The sequence below is a fragment of the Lathyrus oleraceus genome, chromosome 3, assembly GCF_024323335.1.
Source record: "Lathyrus oleraceus cultivar Zhongwan6 chromosome 3, CAAS_Psat_ZW6_1.0, whole genome shotgun sequence".
Taxonomy (NCBI): Eukaryota; Viridiplantae; Streptophyta; class Magnoliopsida; order Fabales; family Fabaceae; genus Lathyrus; species Lathyrus oleraceus.
The window spans coordinates 309,322,627-309,348,659 of NC_066581.1; the positions used below are offsets into that span (position 1 = coordinate 309,322,627).

Consider the following 26,033-nt stretch of genomic DNA (forward strand, 5'->3'; position numbering starts at 1 on the left):
AAATCCTTTGTTGTAAGAGGAATTATCAGTTGCATCCCACCTGACTCTATGAAGAAAAAGAGATTAGATCTTCATGTGACAAAGTAGATTTCGAGGTTGGCATTGACCCATCAAAGTCACCATGGTCCTTTCGCTTTGACTGGCTTAACTTCTGATCATCAGGAGCATACTTCTTCAAAGTCGGGTCTCCATAGGCTAACTTCTTCAGACGTTGACCTTTTTTAGAAGTTTACTTCTCCAGAGTCTGGTCTTCAGCTTTAGATCCATCAGATTCTGGTCTTTCAGCTTATCTTAAGATGTTCATAGTCATAACCAATACATGGATTATTCATGCAATTTTAGTCTATGGTCCTGCACACTTGAACAAATATTAGTATACTCAATTGTTCTTTAAATACATTGTTATTATCAAAACCTAAGGGATATGGGACAAACCAATTTTGTTCCAACAGTTGTATTAGTATATTTATAAGGGGCCCATGAGAGGCCACGAGAGTGATGCATTGTCTCGCCATAAAACCCTTTTGGTCGCTAGTTAACGAGATTAACAACTTGTTTATTAGATATGTCGTCCCATTATTAAATATGTCTCCTATTTCAGAAATGACCCGCCTAAAGCGGGAGAATGGAGAACTGACATGTCCATGATCCACTACTATGTGGAAGGAGTCATAGGGAAGTTAACCATGCTCTCTTTAAGAATAGGGGAACGAATATCCACTTCCTAATTCTATCGGTATTAGTTCCTATTTTCAAAGGGTTTAGGATCCAATCCCAAGCACGACTAAAAATATTTCAACCCCGAGGTTGAGAGGGGATGTCTCATATTCACACAAAAAACCATATATGTTAGAACAAGATTTTGATTCTGCAATATATCTCTAAGTTTTGATGATAATAAAGAATGAAATAATTTAGTACCCTAACAATTTTCTTAAAGTGTGCAGGATTCTAAGTTAAAATGACTCTAATGAAACGAATATCTTGCATCTGAATTAGCCCAGAAACGCTGACCCAGCACAAAGAGAAATCAGACCTGACTCTGAACAGAATGCGTCTGAGGAGTAATCACCTGAGGAATATGACTTTGGAGTTCAAGCTCTGATGATCTGATTCTAAGAACTCTATTTGAGGACTCTGCAAAAGATATCTGAAGACTCTGTAAGAGATATCTGAAGACTCTAACTCTAAAGACTCTGGTCATTCTCACCTCACTCTGACACATGCTCAGAAACACGCCATCATATGTCACCTAGTCAGAAACTTAAACTGGAAGCATTCAAAAGTGTAGTACAATCCTTTTAAGGGAACATTTGATTATGCTCAAAGTCTTCTATGGAAAGGACAAGGAATTTACTAAATTTAACTCCCATAGCTAGCACAAAATCTTTATTGATTTCCCCTAACGGTATCATCTCAAGTGCTATATAAGGGCCTCCTCACAACTTGCTGAAAACACAACTTTGATACAACAACATTCTCATACTCTAAATTTTCTTCACCATTATTGTTGTAAGAAATATTTTCCATACAAGAGTCGTTGCTTAATATTGTTTGGCTATCTTTCACTGCTCTTAAATTATGTCTATACTTCTTATCTAGAAGCATCTAGTGAAACACTTTGTAATTCTTGTAATTATTTGTGATTCCTCAAGTGACTTGTTTAGGTATGTAGACTTGAGAGGGCTAAGAGGTTATTGTACTCTTAGACGAACTTTGTAATCAATTGAGATTAGTGGATTAAGTCCTTATTCAAGGAGAAATCACCTTGGTCGGGTGAACTGGAGTAGCTTTGAATTTCAAGCGAACCAGGATAAATCATTTATGTCGTCATTATCTATTCAGTGTGTGTTATTGCAAAAATCTTTTAATTCATGTGAAAACAATTCAAACCCCCATTTCTTGTTTTTCTCTACCTTCAATTGGTATCATAGCTTCGGCCCTGTTATTGATTTCTGAATCGAACACTTAACCGTGTAGAGAGACCCAGGGTGAGAAAAACTTCATGGCCAACACAAATGAAAGAGATAACTACAACGCAAAACCTCCAGTTTTTGATGGAGAAAAATTTGATTATTGGAAGAACAAAATTGAGAGTTTCTTCCTAGGCTACGATGTTGATCTCTGGGATATGGTTACAAATGGTTATGAGCTACCCATCTTTGCAATTGGTATTCCCATTTCAAGAAGCAGAATGAGAGACGATCAGAAGCGTGATTTCAAGAATCACCATAAAGCTAGAACGAGTACGATAAGATAACCAATAGGGAAACAACCAAAGTATTTTTGACTCCTTGAAAATGACGCACGGAGGTAACAACCAAGTTAAAGAGACTAAGGCTCTGGCCGTAATTCAGAAGTATGAAGCCTTTAGAATGGAAAATGATGAAGTTGTTGAAGTGATGTTCTCAAGGTTCAGAACCTTGGTTGCAAGACTCAAGGTTCTGGGAAAATGATATACTACAACAGATCACGTCAAAAAGATAATCAGAAGTCTTCCCAAGAAGTGGAGACCTATGGTTACTGCTCTGAAGCTATCCAAGGATCTGAACAACATAAGTCTTGAAGAACTTATCATCTCTCTCAGAAGTCATGAAATAGATCTAGAAGAAGATGAACCTCATAAGAAGAGAAAATATGTTGCTCTAAAGTCTAGATCAAAAAGAAGAAAGCCAGAAAGGAAAAAAGCCTTTCAAGCTGAAGAGGAAGAAGTTGGTGAATCTGAGAATGACGATTGTGATAATGAAGAAGAATTATATCTTCTTTCCATAAGAATTAAACAACTCTGGAGAAAAAGACAAAATAACTTCGAGGTAGTCTTTACTAAATCTTGGCCAGTGATTTATTAAATGGATCAGCTAAATTATAGCTTAAACATATATATATATATATATATATATATATATATATATATATATATATATATATATATATATATATATATATATATATATATATAAGTGAAATTATTCCGTCCTTAATCAAATTTTGCACGAGGGATGTCTAAGACTTATGTGATTAGACTTTCCATTATACACTTAGTTGTATGTTCTAGCTAGAGTGGCTTAACTATCGCAATGTATCAATACCTTTGAAATATTGTATTTAGAGGAAGGAACTTAAAACATAAGGTCCCTCAACCATTAAACTTCTTTACCAACGGAAGCAAGAGCCACAAACTCTGATTCCATGATTGAGAGAGTCATACACGCTTATTTTTTGACCTTCCAAGAAATTGCACACTCATCTAGTGTAAATATTTATCCAGTTGTATATTTATGATCTCCAACACTCGATATCCAACTCGCATCGGTATATCCTTCTAATATGGTAGCAAATCTACCACAATTGAGGCCAAGATTTTTGGTTTTCAAAAGATAATCTAAAATCCTTGTGATGGCCTTCCAATGTTCATCATTTGAAATGCAAGCAAATATACTCATTTTACTAACTGCAAATGTTATATCGGGTCTAGTATATTACATCAAATACATAGTACACCCAATTGCACTTGCATATTCCAATTGAGCCACATCTCTTCAATCACTCTTTTGAAGTTTGACACTAGGATCAAAAGGAGTATTCACTTCCTTAAAACGCAAGTGTTTGAAATTATCAAGCACTTTCTCAACATAGTGTGTTTGACTAAGTTCATAACCCCCATTATTTCGCTTTACTTTGATCCTCAAAATATTTCCAACTAGTCCAAGATCTTTCATTTTTAACATGAAAGTTAGAAACCTCTTTGTTTCTAGAGGTCCATTCATTTTGTTGCTAATGATCAACGTGTCATCATCATAGGGACAAAGGAATATCACAATGTTCTCACACGCCTTTATGTGCAAACACTTGTCATAAGAATTAGGAACGAACCCATTTGAAAGTATGACAGAGTAAAAAAAATGTCATTATTTCAGTGTTTGTTTTAATCCATATGGGGATTTGACAAGATTGCACACTTTTTGTTCATTACTAGGAAGCATGTAACCTTTCTGTTGTTCCATGCAAATCTCCTCATCAAAATCTCCATTTAGGAATTCCATTTAGACATCCATTTAATGAACTATAAGGTCATGCAAAGAAGCTAATGCAAACAGTTTTCTAATTGATGTTGTCCTTGCTAGCGGTGCATATGTGTCTAAATAATCAACACCTTACTTTTCTCTACAACCATTTACTACTAATCTAATCCTTGTAGGTGTTTAATGTACCATCACTATGATACTTCCTTCTAAACACCCACTTGCATCTAATGAGTCTTGATCTGTTAGGTATATCGACAAGCTCCCAATTATGGTTTAAAATTACTGAAACCATTTTGTCTTGGATAACATCCTTCCAAAATAAGAAGTCCCTTGAAGCTACTTTTTCCACATAAGTCTTATGATCATCTTCTACTTGAAGAATAATAGGAATCTTAGGAAGAAAAATTGCATTGTTTCGTTCTACTAGATAAAAAGAAATAAGTCGAGAATCGATTGCATTCACTCCTAAATCCTTAGTCTTTCAGACTCTCTTGATTATCTTAAACTCGGGTTGTGTTTCACCAATCCGTAAAGAATTTTTGGGTTATGTTTCAATAATCCATGAAGAATTTTAGGATTGTGTTTCAACAATTTATAGAGAACCTTTCTCACGAGGTTCTTCATTTATGTTATTCTCATATTCTTTATCCTTCGTGATAAGGTTCTCAAATAATTTCACATCCTGAGATTCAATAATTACATTAGACTCTAAATTCAAAAGTCTATATGTTTTACTGTTAGGTGCATAGCCTACAAATGCGCATTTGATCCCTCGATGAGGAAACTTAGTCCTTTTAAGATTTATGTTCTTATAATAAGCTACACACCCTCACACTCTAAAATAATTGATATTTGGCGCTCTGCCTTTCCATACCTCATATGGAGAAATACTGGTTTTCTTCAAAGAAATTATATTCATTATTGGCAAGCAAATAACAAAGTTTCACCCCATAAATTAAATGAAATTTCAGAATGCATTAACATGGAATTTATCATTTTTTAATGTGTCATATTCTTTCTTTCAGCTAGTCCGTTTACGAGGTATAGAAAATTCATGTATAATACCATATTCTTCACAATATACATCAAATTCAGTAGAAAAATATTTTTCGCCCATATCACTCCTAAGGACTTCAATACTTCTACTTAATTGATTTTCTACTTCTGCTTTAAAACTTTTATGTGTGAATCTCCTGCTTTAAAAGATATACATGTGAATCTAGAGCAATCATCAATAAAAATAATGAAATACCTATTTTCTCCGTGGGTTAACATGTGATTAAATTCACATAAATCTGAATGCACAAGATCAAGCAAGTTGGATTTTCTCTCTACACCGTGGAAAGGTTTCTTAATAATTTTTGATTTAACAGATATTCACATTTTTTTAGAAATTATTAACATCACATGAAATTAAACCATATTTAATTTATATTTTCATGGTGCTAATAACAAATATGAGCTTATCTTTTATGCCATAATGAAATGAATTTGATCATATAAGTAGAAATATAAACTTTATAATAATGTTGTCAAAAGTACAAAGTTTAACCATTCCCTCTGTGGAATAATCCTTTCCCATAAATACACCATTACGGGTCAATATTAACTTGTTTGATTCATACACTAATTTAATATTAGGTTTTCCCAAAAGATCACCACTAACAAGGTTCATACTCATGTCTGAAACATGAAGTACAATATTAAGGGTAACTTTTTTCCCATAAGTGAAGTTAAGTTATATTGTTCCCTTTCCAGCAACCCTCAAACTTCCTTCATTTCCCATTTGAATTTGTTATCCATCGGTGACTTCAGAATAGGTTTTGAATGTCGTGTTTTTATAGGAACCATGGATAGTAGCAGAAGTGTCATACCATCATCCTTGTACCTTGCCTTTGACTGCCATGATTTATTTCACATTAGCAATTATATTATCATTGACTTGAAAAACATTAGCCTCGTCCTGAGAATTATTGTGCTTGCAATCCTGAACATAATAACTGTGTTTTCAAGACGCGTAACAACCGCATTTAGGGCCCTTTGATCACAAGAATTCTTGAACTTATTTTGACCCTTATTAGGACCAAGATAGTTTTTCTTACCATCTTGTTTCTTCTTGTCTTTTACGCTCACTGTGTTAGCTTTAGAATATCTAGCAGCCTCAGATTTGTCCATACCTTTCCATTCTTCCTTGATTTGAAGATGTTTCTGAATTTGCTCCAGTGAGAAGTCCTTGGAATTGTGAATCGATTTCTTCCTATAACTTTTCCAGGAAGATGGAAATTTTGAAATAATTACACTAACTTAGAAAGCTTCAAGAATATCGATCTCCACAACCCTCTGTTTATTTACAAGAACTTGTAATTTGTGCACTTGTGCAAGTATGGGCTTTGAATCCAACATTATGAAATCATAAGCTTTGTAGTACCTTCCTCCTTAACACAAAATTTTAACTCAAGTGTCTTCCATATTTCCCTTGCTGATTTGTTGTTTGTGTAGAGAATGTAGAGGAAGTCAGATAGTGTGTTCAGAATGTGTCCACGACACAACAGTTCACCCTCTTTTCATTTCTTGCATTTTGTCTTGAGTTCCTTAGAATCTTGTCTTGCGGTTTTGGAATCGGTGCCAATATAGGATCCAAGACATAGTAGATATTCAAAGAAGTCAGAAGAAAAATCATCTTGTTTTTCCAGTAAGTAAAGTTTATCCCATTGAATCTGTCCAACTTCACAAGATCTTGGTTCATCACTTTGATGCTTGAAATTGAAGTCTCAATAGTCATTATTTGAGATACTATTAGATTGTTAAAAATTGACTATAAGTTAAATGAATCAAGGCTAGAATCGTGCATATGAAAACTTTCCTAATAATATTCTAAGCACTTTTTAATTTTTCTTAGAGTCTACACGCAAAAATACTCAAGATAATTAAGCTTATTTCGAGTTTGCACAAAATATTTGAAAATTCGAATATAGGGAAGAAAAAAAATCTAGAATTTAGCCCTAAAGAGGATAGTTCAAATTATATGTTTTTTTTTCTAAATTTAAAATAATCTATTTATAACTAAATTGTGTTGTTTCACAATGTTGTTTCCCTTTATAAAACACACTATTTCATCAAGTATTACAATTCTTCCTACTAAGTATTGCAACTCTTTATTAATTACTTACAACTATTTAAATTCACACTCTTTCACCAAATACTCCCTCCGTTCCTTTATAAGTGTCACTTTCTTGCAAAAAATTTGTTTCTTTTTAATTGTCACTTGCAAAGTTCAAGGTAGTATTAATTGCAATTTTGTCAAAATTACCCCTATATAATGATTGCAGAGAGAGAAAAAATAAAGTGAATGTAATAAATAATTAAGGGTATTATAGGTAAAAGAACAATTATTGTTTGAAAAGTAACAATAATGATTAGTTTCTTTGATATGTGTAAAAAGTCAAAAAATGACACTTAAAAAGGAACGGAGGGAGTATTACCATTCTTTCTATTAAGTATTAAAACGCTTCTTACACATTAAATGCTCACTTACTCACTTGTAAGTGTCATGCTATTATTGAAACTCAACAATAGTTATATACTCCCTCCGGCCTTATTTATAAGCAAAAGTCTTCTAATTTTTTTGGCCTTAAATATAAGCAAATGTCAACAAATCTAGGTGCATTTAATGCCTTTATTCCAAAAGTATCCTTCAATTAATTACTTTATTGTTACTAGAAGACAATTTAATTGAGGGTATACTAGTAATTGTGTTGTCTCTCTCACATAAAATCAAGAAACTTAAATGCACTTAAATATATTTCTTAATAAGCGTAAAACTTGTCCTTTTTACTTATAAATCCGGCCGGAGTAGTATTTAATTAGTCTCTTTATTAATTAATAATTATAACAGTTGATTTATTAAAACCAGTTTTTTTTATCCAACTTGATTGTAATAAGTGAATGGGTGAACGTATTTCAAGTTTTTTATTATATACTACTTATTTGAATTTTTAAATACTTTTTAAATGGTGGGAAATAACAAGTGAGAATACTCCTAATTTAAATTTGTCCACCGATGATAGTGCTACGCAATCGGAATCTAATGTTGCATGTCGTGGGAAAATCAATCCTTCATGGGACTATTATACAATGAAAAAGGATAGGAAAACTATTGTATACACTTGTATTTATTCCTTGTTAGAATTTATAGTAGTGGATATATTTAAAATGAAGCATCTTCTTACATGAATCAAAGGTAATATAACGATTTGTAAGAAAGTTATTTATGATGTTTGTCATGATTCAGGCATTAAAAAGTATCGAAAATAATAATAATGTGGATCTCAATGATGCATATAACGGTGTGAGTAATGAAGAAGTAGACATTTTGGTTTAATCTTGCCAAACAATTTCTAAAAAAAGAAAAACAAATCCATTGTTGGAAGTGGTAGTTTTTTTCTCCAAAAACAACATTGGGCTTCCAACAAACTCTAAGAAGTAATGTCTAGTAAGGAAATAATACACAAAGCTAAGATAGTCATTGTTAGATGGTCTTTTATGCTAATATTTCATTCAATGCAATAAAATCTTCATATTTTAAAGGAATTTTTTAGTGCATCATATATATATTTTTTAACCACTACGCGGAAATTTTAAAATGTTCCTAAATTTCGGAGATACATCTCCGGACGCACTCAATCCTGATTGAACTTTAAAATATTCCGGAGATACATCTCTGTAACATATCAGAATAAAATGAATCATAAATTATCTTTTGTTTACGTGTATTCAGATGAAGAGTTATTAGCGTTATGTACCATGTTATGTGACGATATTTAAATCATGCAATGGATACACAGACAATGACGTACATAAATCCAAATGATCCAAAAATATCATATATAAATAAAAGAATAATAAATATCGAAAAAGTCGAGAACAACGATAAAGTATCATGATGTCAAAATAAAATACAATTCATAGTATATACTAATGCACTACTGCTTATGTCAGACTACATCTCCTCTGCCTCCTCGGGCTCCTCGACCATCAATTTTCCCGCACTTTGGCGATGTCTTCGATACATCAATGTCCTTCGTGCCTCCGTGAAGATGGCATATAGGACCTGCCTCACATCAGACCCATTAAGGAAGATACCTTTGTGAATGTCTGCTTGCGCAATCTCCATAATGTGACAACATCTAGACAAGACATCCTCAACATTGATCTAATTGTGCCTGCTCCTCCTTTAGTATCTCCTGATGAGCTGGTCTCGGAGGATCTCCTGGAGCAACATGCATCATGTACGGATGTGACGCCCTGAACAACCATCCGATATACCCATCGACGTAGCTTTAATCGCTCACAGTTATGGTACTTTGTGCCTCCTCTGATATTAGATGACTCTCATAATCATCAAGCATAACATTCATATGTCTACGCGTCAAAGCAGAAGGAGCAGAGACAATAGGGTGTTTGAGAATGGTCTGGATGTAGTCGATCTGCCGCATGATGCCTTCGGGCAGATGAAGAGCAGTGAGACGTGATCCACAAGCCAACCATCCAGAGTATAACACTATCTCGTCAAATGATCGCGTATCACTGTGATCGTCATAGCTGTTGAAGTGCATGTCCTCGGCAATCAAGCGGTCAAGATACACTATGAATGGCTCAGTCGTCTGCTTCCCTCTGAGTGGCGCAAAAGCGGTAGCGTGCGGCATATCCTCAGTGTAAGTTGGTACACTCGCTCAGTCGGAGATGCGTGGGAAGTGCTAAAGGATCCAAGCCTGAAAATTTGGAACACACGAATCATAAGTAATGGTGTTGTAAAGATGAAATGAAAATGACACATAAAGATTAAAAGACCAATAAATATTACCGCCAGTAGTGTGAATGTTGCTCGTGACCTGCTTCGTCCTCCACCTACAGCCATCTGAGAACTTCAAGTACAGGTAGACCAAACAAGCGATCCCCTAATTGTACTCATTGATCCGCTCGAAATCCTCAAAGTACCGTAGGTAGATAATATATGTATAAGTGGCACCATTGTCTACAAAAATCGCAGTGCCAACCAAATATAGCAGGCATGCTCTCATAGCGTGCACTTTGTGGAGCCTTGCATGCTCATCATCACCTGAAATCTGATGTTCTCTCTGGATCTCATATGTATATATATGCTTCAGGTATTAAAACCTAGCATAAGCTTGCCTGGTCCTAACCAACTTCTCCTCTACTTCCGCTGGATAAGCCCTCAGATAGTCAACCATCATCACGAGTGCCTCGTCTTTTGGAATCCTTTCATGATCTAGGAGTCTCCCCTGATCGGAAGGTGTATCAAACACGACACATTTAAGTATTTTTGCATGGTGACTAAACAACATATATAATGCATTAAGAAATGCCATATTTTTAAGATGTAGCACTGCTATTGAAAAATGTTTCAATGTTCCATCATTTCATAATAGAAGGGTTAACTTCTTAGAAGATTATAAAAGAAAGTGTTCATTACTTAAGTTGAAAAATATCCATTCAAATAGTACAATAATGGCTGGTGGATGAAGTGAACAAAAACAAAGAACTTTAATAAATTTTCTAGTATATTGTCATCAATGTATGATATTTGTGAAGTCTATTGATGCATTAAATATAGTGAAAGATGTTGTCACTTTGTGCAACATGTTCACTAAAGTTATTGAATAGATTGGACATAAAAATGTTGTTCATGTGGTGAAAGACAATGCATTCAACTATGTACAAGCATGATTTACGAGTGGTGGACAGATGCTTCGCCACCCTTAAGTTAGCAAAGTCTGTAGCATGAAAAAAATGTTAGTGTTATTATTTTGGATTCTAAGATTTAGAATGGTTATTTTATGATTGAAAAACTAATGACTCACAGCATAAAACTACTAAGAATTGTAGATAGTGATGAACAACTCTCTATGAATTACGTTTATGAGGGCATGCAAAAGATGAAGAATGCAATCAAGTAAATATTTAGGAAAAGGAAACCGGACGATGAGCCATACAGAGAAATCATTAAGACTAGATAGTCCCATTGATTATTTGTCTACTGCTATAATCGATTTTTGGGTGGCCGGAGAAAAATCACCTCTCAAATTTGATATTAATAAAATTGAAAATTTTCTTTATCATGATAATGCAATTTCAATTGTTGACGAGTCTTTAAAACAACAAAAGATTGATCTTTAGTATGATTGAAATATGAAACAATCAAATTTATTTTCAACTTTTTATTTATTTAATTTAGGTGATGTAGAATTTGGCACTATGGAGATTCAGTTGGAGGAGATTATTGTGTTGGAGATAACGGTGGTTCAAATGGGGAAGATTTTGTCCATTCTAATATCATAGGTAATCTAATAGTGATTCATAATTTACATCAACTATTCATTTTCTATGTTTTATTAGACACACAAGTGTCTATGATTTTAATAGATATTATGTTATTTTGAACTGTAATTTGATTTGAATTCTTGAAGCTATGACTTTCTTTTTGTATGAAACTATCTTATGAAGTTATGACTTTCTTTTTGTACGAAACTATTAATATTTGTTTAATTTGTATTTATTTTTATTTTACATATTGAAAACGATCTAACCTCGGCTAAAACTTTAAGATCTTGAATTGAATCTACAAGTACACCGGTTCAGTCCAATTCCGATTTTCTTTGAAATTTTTAAGTATGAGTATTATTTTTTAGAGAAAATGGATGATGCATTAACAGTATAAATTTATTTTACAGTATCAACCAATGACGATCATGTATTCCATCAAATCAAATCAGAATGAAAATTTTAAACTACTTGTATGATATAATAAAATGATATATTTCTATTGGATGACAGTGTAAAACTTTTTTATCCTATCATAGTATCACCATTAAACACATCTTTTTACGGTAAATACATAGACGACAGAGTGTGGAGACTATCTAAACCCCACATTAGACCATACGATCATCATGACATCATATACATTCTCAAAAGTCAAAAGAATGTAAAAAAATTGAGATAATGCTAGAGCAATAGGAATTTTGTCAATATGCTTCCCCTGCTTCCCCCATTGCTGCTGTTTTAATAATCATTTGTTGATATAGGGCTCTGACACATTTACATGATTGAACTATATCATGAGCAACAATATTAAAATACCAATCAATATCACTTGGTTTCATGTGTTGAAGATTAGTCCTTACTTAACCAATGAAGTATGGTATTTCAAGTGTTTATCCAATATAAAAATCTTCCATCAATGAAATGTCAAATCTTGATTGGTTAATGTTGAGTGATGAAATATCTATCATATACTTTTATTTTTGCTAATTAGCAACTAGCAAGAGGCTGAGTCTGGGCTCTTGCTATTAAAATGATAAATTTTAATATTGATTTGCAGTGAATCACTTAGGCCAACAGTCCACAGGAGAAGATAGTAACCATCTCAAGACTAGCAAAATTCAGTAATGATGAAGGAGTTTAATCTTTGACCGCTATGCTACATTTTGATTTGTTTGTGTATAATATATAGCTTTTTAAGCATTTTAATCTACATCATAGTGATACAAATCCAGCCTTCAATATGAAATGTAATATATTCATGCAATATCAACATTTTTCTGTTCTTTACTCCACAGCTTTTGTCATTGATAAAATTAATCTAATCCATTTCATACTCACCCCCATCAAGAAAAGAAATGAGTGGTTCATAGCTGTGTATCCAAAGAACAACTCTCCATCTCCAAACTGACCTTGTTAATTTCATTAATACAACATTACAATGTATTTATTGTATTAATGACATTAGAGATGCATCATTCAACTTTTGCTATCTCTCCAACAGGGATGCTGCTTTCTGCAACCGTTTCCCTTACAAATCTGGAATTTCAAGACCAAGAAATTATGCTTGTGAACAGGCAAACACATTGTTTTCTACAACCTTGACCAAAGAAAAAATATCTTGCTCAAAAAAAAAAGAATAAAATACCTTTCCAATTTTTCACGTGAAGATTGCAATGTGTAGATTGAGAGGATGAAAGACAGCAAGAGCCCTGGACATATCCATTGGACATTAATATTATAAACAATAGCAACAAAAATGTTTTCTTTAGGCAAAATGCAACTTAGAACAAAGATGAGTTACCAAAATACACTCATTGTCCATGACTGGTAAGACAGTAAGAAAATATTGCAAGAACAAAATGAAAGCTAACAAGACACCCCATCTTTATGAATATATTAATAAAAGTAAGAATGATATGTATTTACCTGAACCAAACAGAACAAAAAATCCGGAAGTTACATCTATCTCGGAATGTTCCTTCCTGAAATATTTCAGAATGCATACTCAGAAATTTTTTCTACAAGCTATAATATACAAGGCTTAAATGAGAGTACAGTGTACCATTCAAAGTTCAAATGCTAATAAATACAGACAGTTCATGCATCTATCACTGAGAGTACAGTGTATCATTCTGATGCTTAAAAAGCACTCGAATTTTAGGAATGGAGAATGTTATTGAGGTCTTTAGGAAAAGTGTTGGTTGAAGATTTAGAAGCATTTAAGGCCTACATGTAAATAAATGCATGACAGTATCACCAATCTGTGCACTGCAAATTAATCAAAAAAGACTTTCGTATAGTGACAGTAACTGCCACAAGAATCAACCCTTAATCTGCAACATGTTTGCTAAGTTATTTAAAAAAAAGTTGAGATTTTATTTTGATTTGTTCAAAATGTTTAACTGGTTTGGCAAAAAAGAAATGTTGACTAGTATTCTATTTAAGATTTGACCACAACCCATGTCCTACTGTATCACAATAGCAAAAACAATAATGAAAACTTTTTCCCAGAGGTTCCCATCTGTCTACTAAAACAACTCTGTTGTTATTTTTTAATCATAAATCACATCTAATGACAAACCATATTAAATCTAATATTTTTTAAGGATTTTCCTTATAGAGGTTTCTTTGGTCTCTTTATATTTAACTATTGAAACACATTTCATCTATTCCACCCTTCTCAATGATAAGTCTTCTCCACATACTCCCAAACCATCTAAGGAAACTACCATCTTTTACACAATCCTACCCAACTTTTTTCTCTAATACTTCCACAGTTCCACTCGTAAATCCTGATCATATCTTGCCTTGCATATTCACATATCCATTGTACATTCCAATCATATACTACTGTAACACAGCTCAAATAAAAATTCAGTTGAATAACACTACTGGCAAAACAAGATTGCAAAAAGAATTAAAAGTTCTAGCATTGTAAACCCACCAACCAAATGACAGATATATAAATGTAAAGAGAGAGCTGCAAATCAAAAAACACCAACCATGTGTATCGGGCAAGTATATGCTTTGGCCAATGCTGAGCATCCCAGAAGTGTTTACCGATCTCAGGATGAATTTCAACATCTGTAAATTCAACACAAATGTTTTAGCACAGTAAAAGCCAAAAAAATCTGTTATAATAGCGTAGCTTAAGTAAATAATGTCTAATGTTTCTCTTAAATGTAAAAGACTAATGGTATATTGGCATTTATCAAAGTGTAAGGTATCAACTTATTTGTAATTTTCATTAAATAAACACAAATTTAGAGGAAATGAACATTGCAAAATAAAATGTTGATAAAATGAACATGACAAATTTGGGAACATTAAATAAATAAGCTTTTAGATCCACAAACAGTTTACAGGCACAGATTTTGACATTTCCATGACGTATCAAGAGAGCCTTAGGTCACTCAATATAGAATCTAAATTTAACAGATATTTACTCAAGATAGTGTAGCTCAGTTCTATATACACCAGAAATGCTCTACTGAACATTAACCTATGATGTTAATTGTGCTGCTTCCATGCGCAATTGCGAAGCAACGGCGAGGTCCACCGTGACACATTTGGCCGGTGAAATGTGTTCTTTCCAACTGCATATTGTGTCAATATCGCATGTTGATGTCTACTTTTAGGGTTTGGGTGCAAAATCTTTCAAATATTCTTTTTCTTAACCATTGTGTTTATTTTTTAAGGGTATATTGCCATTTCATATTATTTCAAGTGACCTATTTAATTCTTTTTCACAAGGGCGAACCTATTTTGCTACTGTTCTCCTTCGTCTGCAAAGCTCTGTTTCTCCCTCTTCTGCATGCTAACTGTGAATCCCTATGTTTCTCATTCTACTGCGTGTGAAGCCCACTGCTCTTCTCTGTTTTGTTAGTTTCCTCTGTTCTTCTGTTCTGTTGGTTTCCTTTCCCACTCTTCTCTATTCATTTGTCATTTTGTTTACTTTTAGAACTTTAATTAGTAGTTAAGTTACATTGAGTTTTAATTTTTAATGATAGTGATATATGGCCAGAGTTGATTATAATTATTAAGTACGATTACCTCTCATATTTTTGTGTTTTGCTCTATTTTATTAGAAATTATGTTTAGTTTGCATATTGTTTTCAGTCTTTACAATGACAGATATCCCGCTATTCTGCTACAGCAGTTTTGAGGTCCGGCACTCTGCAGTCCGCGCCGCTATTCGAGATTAACAACATAGATATTAACCCAAAAAAGAGACATCAAAGCATGTACACCAACAAAACAAAGGAACAGAAAAAAACAGGACTTCATGCTGCAAACACTGTCCGAACCCGTTTTACAGCTAAAGGCCTCCCTCCCTGTTCATTTGCCATTTTGTTTACTTTTAGAACCTTAATTAGTAATTAAGTTACATTAGTTTTGATATTTAATGATAGCGATAAATGGCCAAAGATGACTCTGATTATCATGTAAGATTACCCCTTATATTTTGGTATTTATGTATCCTGTTAGAATTTATGTTTAGTTTGCATATTGTTTTTATTCTTTGCAATAGCAGATATCCTTCTATACCACTATGATACGGGTTTCTGGGTCTGGCGCTCTACAGTCCGCACTGCTACCCGAGATTAGCAAAATAGATATTAACCCCAAAAAAGAAATATCAAAGCATGAACACCAACAAAACAAAGGAACAGAAGAAAACAGAACTTCATGCCGCAAACACTGTCCGAACCCATTTTCCAGCTAAGGGCCTCCTATTCTTCCTCTGATCCTGTAATATCCCTTCCCCTCTCAGCTCATACCCTATATCCTCCTACTAATAGCCTAGCAGGCCTTCTCTAATGCTAGGCCAATCTTTTCATTTTATTCCACTCCTTCTATAAGCATAGGTCAGCGGCCATCAGTGACATGCAAAAGCTAAGAATAATAATACTCTTGCAGCATGTCAGAAACCAGTAAGTAGTATATAAAGAACTTAGTTGCATTTTTATAAATTGCATTAGAGAAGAACAACGTACAGTGATGTGGCATATCCACAACTTTTGCAGTAACACCAAGAAAGTCACTTCCTGAATATTTCTGCACAAAAATAAAATTCCAATAAAAAATTTCCTAGTGTCTCTGTTTTATTGTTTGCATCCACAAACTCATATAATCCAGCACAATAATTGGCTAAATTGCACAACTTGATGAAGATGATCTATCTTAAACACATCATTACCAGTTCTATATCAATCATTGGAACCTCTGTACTTTTCCGATTAACCACTAAAAGCCATGGGATATAAAATTTCTCCCTTCCAACTTGAAATGATCTGCATATAAATTTTAAAATAAAAATTATAACCAAAATTTCTTCTTCAATTTAGAGGGGCTCAAGGAAGTCCTGTAAAAATCATAAAACGACAAAACTCTCCCCCATATTGCATAACTGGAACAACTGCACAGAATTTCTATCATCGGTTATTCCTTTAATTTCCTACTACAAGCATTCTATTTTTACCGACACTTCTTTCTCACAAAATGCACACTACAAAATAAATCAATATCTATTACTAGCAAAGCACTTGATCAATCTAGCTAAAAACAGTGTTGTCCAATATGTGAAGGATGACAGCACCATGCCGTTTTATGGTGGAAATGTCGACTTAAAATGATAAAACTTCGGCTTTCTAGCATGATCTGCCATATGCAACCTATAACACCAGCTAAAGATCACCCGTCTTTTTGATTTGATACACATTTTCTCCATAGAATCTTTAACCAACATCTCAAGTTGATGCATCTGAATGAAATGCCTTTTTTTCTCTCTCAAACTACTACTTCTTGCCTAGTGCATTTTGAACTAAAAAATCTATTTAACTAAAGGAAAACTTACTACAGATCACGCAAATTCAAACACTGTATTGAAACGCAGTATACAGAAGCAAATTTCTCACATTTTATAAGGATCAGCCCCAGTGTAACCCGTTGGCTTGGGTAAGGGAACCAAAACCTGAAAATCCAATTGACATAAAAAAACTAATTACAAATCGCAATAACCATACATCAAGCATAAATAAAAATTAGATAAAAAAACAAAAAAACAAAAACAAAACCCTAATTTTACAAAACTAGAACACGCGAACCTCACGATTCACTGCGAAGATGGGGCAATGGCGGCCAATGAGGTCCTGCCACACGGTTCTCGACTGCAATTTGAAAGAAAAATAGATGAAACGGCATCGTATGAGAATGAAAGGAACAGTAGAGTAATGAAGAATTGCGAAAAGAAAAATTGAGGGGACGAACGGAGTGGTATTGACCCATGCGGCTCATAGGGACGGTGTCGCCGGGTTTGTAAGCGAGAGTGATCGAAATTAGTGATGATATTAACAGAAGTAGTAGCCACGGTGGCGAGAGAAGCAGTTTCATGGTGGTTGCAGCCATGGCTAGGTAATAGCTACGAACTGAACTTTGTTGACTCCTCTGTCGTACTAACGTTCATTCTGCACCGTTTTGGAGTGTGATGTCGTCTATGTTTGTTGGGCTGGTCAATTGGACCAAGATGAGGCCCATGAATGTTGTTTATAAAAAAATTCAGAGAATTTCTTAATGAATCATATATATTATTAGTGCACCACGTGAAAATAATAAAATGTCCAAAATTTTGGAGATGTAATTTCGGACGCACATCAAACAAGCATACTATAAGTTAATTTTGATTCACGTTTTAGGAGTGTGATTTTTTTATTCTTGAGATGCATCTCTGGAAACTGTTCGTAGACGCATCTCCATAGTATACTAAAGCAGGAACAGAAACAACAAAAAACCAGAAAGTTGTATTTCCATAAAATAAAATTATCATTCATAACATAAAATAATTATTACATAGGTGATGTTAAAATAAAACCAAACATTACATTTCAATACCCAGGTGGATGCTTCAACATCTTCACAATATTTTCGACTGATCTTGAAATCATCACTTTCATCTTGATCAAAAATTTTGTTTCGAAACGGAAAAATGTATTTCACCTAACTCTAACATCTGCATCAATCTTGAGCTGATAGTTATTGAACTTAATCTTGTCTTCGTTGTTAATTGACAGTTAACAGTACTAGAACTTCACGATTTTTTTATTATCTCCGCAAGATAGGAGATTAAGCACTTCGTATTGAAAATCTACAAAAGAGTTGAGCTTAAACTTTCACTCGGTGTTGCATCGGAGAAGGAGACATTTTTCGACATACCATGATGACATTTTCCGTTTGTATGAAATAAAAAACAAGAGCCCCTAAATTTATAGAAGTTGCATATAAATGTTGACCTCGAAAAATTTATCATGTATCAATGTTGGTTTTGGAGATACAATTATGGTACCTTCTTGTTATCTTATTCTAGAGATACATCTTCGGAACCTCTTCTGAACCATACAGAAAACATAACATATGTGTTTTGTTTGGAAAATGAGCAAATATTTTGGAAGATATCAAAAAATATATTAAAATATTTGAAATTGTATATATTACACTTTATTAATATTAATACACAATTACATAAAGTTAATTGATGACGAAAAACTAAAACGAATCAAAAGACTTGTCGCCATCTAAATCTATAAGTATGGGTGGTACCCCCTTTGACTTTTGTGCATTTGATTATCTTTCAATGTTGCTCAATTTCTCGAACTCTTACATCCTTTCCACAAAATGGTTCGGTCAAATCTTAGCTTTTATTGTTGAATGAGCTTCCCACTCTGGTGATGTAAGTGGTATAGGGCATCCCGGTTTCAAGTAAACTTGAACAAAATGTCGTGATTTTGAAAGTCGCTCAATACACAATACATGTTCATTTGGATTTTGAGATGGGCGATGCGTAGTGGGAAAAAAGTTTTCGAAAAACTGTATCGTGCAAGATCAATACATATTATATCATACGTGCATGCTATGAGGTGACCCATTTCAGGGAAGCACATCCATCTTGCGTATGGTATCGGTCCACTAAAGCAAGGAACAATAGACTCATAATTGTACGTCGAATCAATTATGGACACATTAGAAAACGTGTTGAACAACTTGATGGAATCAAGATAAGTCCAAAATATATCTCTAATGGTTACTTCATCCTCGTATGTTCGGTACCTAGACACATAATTGTTATCATCCAATAGTTTCAAGAGTTGTTGCATTTTAGTTCTATCCCCCCCCCCCCCCATCGGCGCCTTGTTAATTTGGTACTGAATATTGTACACTTGCTTGATATTTGAGATATTTTTGGGTCTTTTACATTTCAAAGTTGCAAGTATATTTTCAGTTGAATCAAATTCAATGTCATGTATGCAACACATTCCTTCTCTTTCGGCATGAAGTGACATGCAATTGGATGGCTGACTAACTTTTCAACAAGTCATGGTTATGTAAACCACATATGACATTAAATCTCCATTTCTTATTTGACAACATATAACCATGCAACTTAATGGTACACTCACATTTTCTTGAATCGATGTCATCTGGTTTAAAATTCCAAAGATTAGGTATATATTTCCCACTTCTTTCGTATGTCATTGTCACAAATGCACATCTTCTATCTGAACCATTATCGGATCTTCTGATTACCATACTAAATCTTAGTTTTGAGGCCTCCGTATGAATCCGTTGAAGCACGTGATCACGAAATTCAAACTCTTCCTCATTTTGAAATTGGTTGCCAACATCTACTGCCTTCACAACAACACCTTTGGCATCTGGAGACACAACATGTTTGGAGAAAACATTGGGGTGCACCATATCTAATGAAAACAATTACAATAAAACACTGAATAAATGCTAATGTTGTAAACAGAGCTAAAAGAATGATAACAGATAGATATCGAAAATGCATTTTTGGATGAGTTCATACTCATTCAGAAATATATCACCAAAATACGTGCATATTTTTCATACTGAAAATAAGATTAATGTGAGCAATGAGGCTTGAAATAAATGATCTTTACTTGAAATTCCAACTTCTTTTACTTCCTTTGTTGTGATGAAAAACAAGATTAAAGATTTAGAGTGAAAATATGGATTGAGAGTGGAACAATTTTTGGTAAGGGTTTGGAGTGGAAAACAAGTATGGTTGTGTGATCATAAAGTTCAGTGTTTCTCCGGAAGCATCATACATGCAAAGGTCATAAAAATTTCAAAATTATGTCCCAAACCTCCAAATATGCATCTCTGGAATGTCCACTAGGTTGATCAACTATGAATATATATTTATTGAAAATACTCGGAGATGCATCTATAAAATATTTTTTAGTATTAATCTAGGGTGACACTCATTTGATGCGCCATAACATTGGTGCATGGTGCATCTGGATATGCATATCTGGAATCTAAAGGGAATTTTTGATTTTCTATAGGGTATTTTTCCACACCATAGGAATTTGTTAACACAACAATCTTTAGCCTTCCTATCGAGGTTTACTTGTAGGGCCGGCTACAAAGTCCTAGACTAATATGTGTTAAGTATATGGTGTGTTTGTTGGTACAATGTTTGGAACACTAGAACAATAGGTAAAATGTTTGCAAATAGAAAAATACAGTAAAAGTAAAAAAGGGCAAAGGCAAAATAAATATGTAAATGAACAAAGCAAATGAAAATAACTTGACAAGTTAAATGGTTTGAAAATAAATGTGGAAGCAGATGTACATTTTGCAGGAAGTTAACTCATTTCTCTCAGACGCTTGATACTTCAAGTGTTTTTCCTATTGCAATGTTATAAATGCCACCCTTTAGAAATGAAAATCACATCTACTTAAATAGTAATAAAAAATAACTTCTAGAAGGTTATGATCCATTTATGATGCGCCACGTGTCGGAGCCTATCACACATGTCTCTAGTAACTTCTCACGTTCTGCTTCCCCACGATCGGTTTCCATCATGGTACGCTTGACTTCGACTTTGACAGGATCACCCCTTTCGTCGACATAGCTTTCCTGATTTTTCCCTCCGTCAAATTCGCTTTCAGCCTCCTTTCTGTCGTCCTGATTTTGTCCTTCGTCGGGATCGAAATTTTCCAGCTAACAAATTGCCCCCCTAAAAGGTCAGTTTTGACTGAGACGCTTTGACCAAGAAACTTGGATTTTTGACTTTCCAAATTTCGGTTGGATGTCTAATCATTAATGATGCTCTGCAAAATGATGATTTTTCCTGCGCCATGATTTCCCATAAAACTGTCATCATTAGAAGCTACTTCCTAGGTCGTGGGCTTTCAACTAACGCTACTAACTTTTCACTACCACTTAGTCGGATAGCTGCCATCAATTGACTGGCCCTTGGTTGCCATTTGGTTTGCCTATAAATACCATTTTTCACATTCAACATTTTCTTCCTGCTTCTTCATCTGCGTATTTTCTCTGCAATCTTTCACAATGATATTATTCTTACTAGTTTTTTCTTCTTCTTTCACTGCAATGGCTTCATCTGCTCACACCAAGAGCGTAACAACCCTCAACACTGGCAACAATCATGTTGCATTTCAACTTACTGAAATAGACATCATGAAACATATTCCTCAACCCACTTCTACTGATGAAGTTGTGGTTAAAATCTGGCAATGCCAAATGCTCATTCCATTTGTCGTTGCTGGTAAACTTGTTGCATTCCATGGGCCTTACCCAGACACCAAAACTCAACCAAAAACTGTTCAATCCCATTTTCCTAGTTACACTCCTACTCTCCCTCCAGCTTTTGAAAAGGACGGTACCATCGATATCAAGTTCATGAACCCAAAGGCTAAAGTCTTCAGGTCGATGCCTACTCCAGGCAATAAGGAGTGCGTAGCTTGGCTTAACAAGGTTAAATGAAAATGACAAGACCAATGGAGAAGCGTGGTAATCTTCGATGTTATCCAGATTTTAAGGAATGCTCATCGAATCAACCTTTTCATGTTGTTGGCTTCGATGTATTTCTAAGAGGGTTCAACCAATACCTTCCAGCTTCCCTATGGCATGTTGATGCCAACTCTCTTTAATGTGGCGACTATCACAGGCTTATCGCCATTGGGTGAAACTTTCGACCCTACGCTTCCGACAGAAGCCACCTTTTCGTTCATTCGCACCAGCCTTCAAAACTATATCGAAGACCACCATAATAAAGATTATGTCAAAGTCTCTAATGAAGAGCATATTGCTTTTCTAACACTTTGGCTTTCATACTATGTCTTCTATCATGGCTCTTTACAAATAGCCAAGAGTTACATAAGCCTAGCGATCCAAATCCATGAAGGTCGATAAGTTTCTTTAGGTAAGCTTTTGCTAGCTTCCTTGTACCACTCTCTAGGGCTCGCAACCTAAACATTGAAATACCTTCGTTCTACTTCCAAGGCCCTGAACTTGTCAAGTCCTATGTGGATGTTGTAACACTGTTTGAACGCCACATTCGAATACCATTTGGGTTATCTGGTGTCAGAGCGCATAATGTGTTTGAATGAGGATCGACCGGTCGAAGGTGCAAGACTCGCCTTGATGACATGCCAGGAAGCTCCCAACAAACACCTTTTTATGGAGTGCCTCAACATGTTTATCGAGGCCGACTCCTTTGTCATAGGTATGGCTTCATTTGTGGATCAAAGCTTTGGCCCGAAATGGTTTAAGAATCCTTTCCCAAGTGATTCTCCTCAAGCTGCAGCAGAGTCGAGTGTTGTGTGAAGGGCGTTTTTGACTCCTACACTATTGTCCTTCAGGATAGAAGTGGGGTCGAAGGGATACAGTTTCATGAGCTACCAACCCAACTTGATGGCTCGCCAATTTGGCCTTAGCCAGATGTTACCGAAATCTTTGGTGTCATATTCGACTAACATCGTATGAGTTGGTCGACCAATAAACACTGACGATCATAAAGCTTGCCTAAGATTCCACAAGTTTACTCAACGCCTCGAACTACTGGTTTTCAAATTCCAGCAATCCTTTTTTACAACCAAAAGACTTCGACGAATTATGGTCCGACTACCAACGTCAATGTTTTCCTAGTGCTCTTTTTCTTCAACATATGATTGATGCTTACCAACGTCAATGTTTCCCTAGAAAACCTTCCAAAAGACAAAAGGCGCCATCGACTCCGAAATCGAAGGTATTTCGTGTAAGCGTTTCATGAGGTTTTTTTTTTTAAATTTATTCACCCTCTCACTTATCTTGAGACTTAGGTTCCTAAAGAGGTGCCTTCGGTCGACAGTGAAGACTCTGATGGTAGTGTGCTTTCACACATCTTACCAACATCAAAGGTGTCACCGGCTACTCCACCTACTCTGGCCCGAAAAAAGAAAGTCCATGCCAAGAACCCCCCTTCAAGAATCGCTCAATCGACTGCGAATACCTCTGTTCCAGATGATCTTACTGAGGTTTTTGCACCTCATGGTCAAGAAAGAAATACTCTCGCTTCCCTGCAACACGTGGCTTCTCAGGTATTTTCCTCCCTTTGTTTTAACAACTCATGAACTATTATCTGACGTGGATCCTGACTTCTTTGTTATAGGAACGTATGGCCGATTCAATTCCTGTTGAGCCCACAGTCGACGTGAGGGTCGAAAGTCAAACAGCTGAAACTATCTTGAGTCCTAAAAAACAAGACGAGTTTCGGAGCGTGTCGACTGAGGCTCAACAAAATCTTATTACTCAGCAAACTCAGGCCCCTTCGATTGCTACTGGAAAAGGCACTTCTATCAGCACTTTGACTCCGGAAGAAGTTTTGTCCATGAAGCAAAAAAAAATCGGCAGAGTCCTTAAGGAAGCTGCTGCAACTTCGTCAAATATTGATTGGGGCTTAACCTTCCTCTTCGACTGTCGTACCTAATTCAGGGATGGATGCCACCACTACTCTCAAACTTCAATAGTTAAAAGATTATTTGTTTGAGCGTGAAGTTTTAATTATCATCGAAGAAGAAGGCTTGGCGCACTACATCTTTAAACTGCTCGACGAACTTGCCCTTCATGAGCCTCCTGCCCCGGATGCCAAATATTTGATTGAGTTCGAAGCTTTCTTCACCCAACTAATCAAGGATCTTTCTCTTCGTCGGAACATTTATTTCCAGATTAAAACGAAGATCAACGAGATGAGGCTCGAGTCGGATTTTAGTGAAGACTGTGAGAAAAAACTTAGTGACTTCGAGGCCAAGAAACAAGAACATCTCAGCAAACAACAAGTCTTCGATAAGAAAATATCGGATTATCAAGATCAAATAGTTGAACTTAATAAGAAGATTGTTAAGGTGGAAGCACAAAAAGCCTCTTTGGATACAGCTGAACCTCTTCCTACTCAAGATGACGTCGACTGAGAAGTTCTGAAAGGGATTTCACATGGTGAAAAGGCCCTTGAAATTAAAGCCAGGATTAACCAACTACGGGAGAAGAAAAGCCTTCTTAACTGTAGAATCGGTCATGAGAAGACCCTTTTCGAGGACTTTAAGTCTATGTTTCCTGCTTGATTTTTTCTTTTGTTGATGCAATTGTAAGGTTGACGGGCCATTTTGTATGCCATCTTGGCTTTAAACAATGAATGAATATTTTCACTATGTTTGAATTTGAATATCTTGTAGCATAGGTTTATGTTTTTTCAAATATTTCTCATTTACCCTTAAGATCCTTCGATCAATACCTAGCTCCTGATTTTCGTAGGCATTGTTCGTAAACATTGGGATTATTTGAAATGGCCCTTCCCACTTTGGTGACCATTTTCCTAAAGTTTGATCTCTTTTATCCATAGGTAAAATTACCTTCCAAACATAATCATTTATTGCAAAGGTTTTCATTTTAATCCTTTTATTGTATACTTTGGCTACACGGGTCTTTTTTCATATCAATACGTCTATTGCGGCCAACCTTTCCTCGTCTAAATCAGTCAGTTGGTCAAACATCAATTTCCAATAATGTTTCGACTAGATGTCATTCTTCCATTACACCCTGACTTATTGTAAACAAATCTCTACTGGCAACACAACATTGTGCCCAAATGTCAAACGGAAAGGCGTCAAATTCGTTGCCTCTTTTGGGGATGCTCGACAAGGCCATAAAATTTGGTCTAACGTTTTGTGCCAATTCTTAGGTTTCTTAGCAATGTGATTTTTGATTAAACCAATTATCACTTTCTTGGCTGCCTCGACTTGGCCATTTGCTTGGGCGTAGTAAGGTGTGGAAGTAACCAACTTGAACCATGTTTCAATGGTGAATTCTTGCATCTTTTGTCCCACAAAAATTGTGCCTTGATCTATAGTAATGGTTTCAGAAATCCCAAACCTATACACGGTGTGTTTTTGAATGAATTCGATCACAACCTCTTGATCCATTTTTACCAAAGGGATAGCTTCTACCTATTTTGTAAAGTAGTTTATTCTGACTAGGATAAACTTTTGTTGTTTCGACGAGGCTAGTTGAATCTCACCAATTACATCTAATGCCTAACCTCGAAAGGGTTAAGGATTGATAATCACATGCAACTCGCTTGCTGGTACATGTTGGACGCTTGCATGCATCTAACATTCTTGGCACCCTTTGGCGAACTCAATACAATCTTTTGTCATACTTGGAAAATAAACACCTTGTCGAAATAATAGCCATTTCATCTTATGGCCTGTTTAGTGTGCCCCACAGGTTCCACTGTGTACCTCAGGTATTTCCAAGTAAGCTTTTGTATTTCCAAGACACTTGAGCAATACTGTTAGAAC

At 35.1% G+C, this 26,033-nt stretch overlaps 2 protein-coding genes across 2 annotated transcripts; both read right to left on the minus strand.

Moving 5' to 3' along the window:
* Positions 1-12,603: 12,603 nt before the first annotated feature.
* On the minus strand, positions 12,604-17,884 carry LOC127127328 (uncharacterized). Its single transcript, XM_051056483.1, has 9 exons — positions 17,640-17,884; positions 17,477-17,539; positions 17,288-17,343; positions 16,570-16,663; positions 16,367-16,427; positions 14,372-14,453; positions 13,296-13,351; positions 13,015-13,078; positions 12,604-12,905 (listed from the first exon to the last, which is right to left on the minus strand). The coding sequence occupies exons 1-9, from the start codon at positions 17,775-17,777 to the stop codon at positions 12,842-12,844; spliced, it is 678 nt and encodes a 225-aa protein (XP_050912440.1). The 5' UTR covers positions 17,778-17,884; the 3' UTR covers positions 12,604-12,841.
* Positions 17,885-19,721: 1,837 nt separating this feature from the next.
* Positions 19,722-20,120, minus strand: LOC127131021 (uncharacterized). The gene has a single exon (XM_051059965.1). The coding sequence runs from the start codon at positions 20,118-20,120 to the stop codon at positions 19,722-19,724; it is 399 nt and encodes a 132-aa protein (XP_050915922.1).
* Between the last annotated feature and the right edge of the window lie 5,913 nt (positions 20,121-26,033).

What these genes read in the sequence shown, in the direction of transcription:
- LOC127131021 (XM_051059965.1), bottom strand. Translation starts at nt 20,120, where the DNA reads ATGGTGCACCCCAATGTTTTCTCCAAACATGTTGTGTCTCCAGATGCC.
- LOC127127328 (XM_051056483.1), bottom strand. Translation starts at nt 17,777, where the DNA reads ATGGCTGCAACCACCATGAAACTGCTTCTCTCGCCACCGTGGCTACTA. An exon ending in CAATGATTGATATAGAACTG is followed by an intron (nt 16,428 to 16,569) that starts GTAATGATGTGT and finishes ATTTTTGTGCAG; the next exon opens with AAATATTCAGGAAGTGACTT. An exon ending in ATACTTGCCCGATACACATG is followed by an intron (nt 13,352 to 14,371) that starts GTTGGTGTTTTT and finishes GAAATATTTCAG; the next exon opens with GAAGGAACATTCCGAGATAG.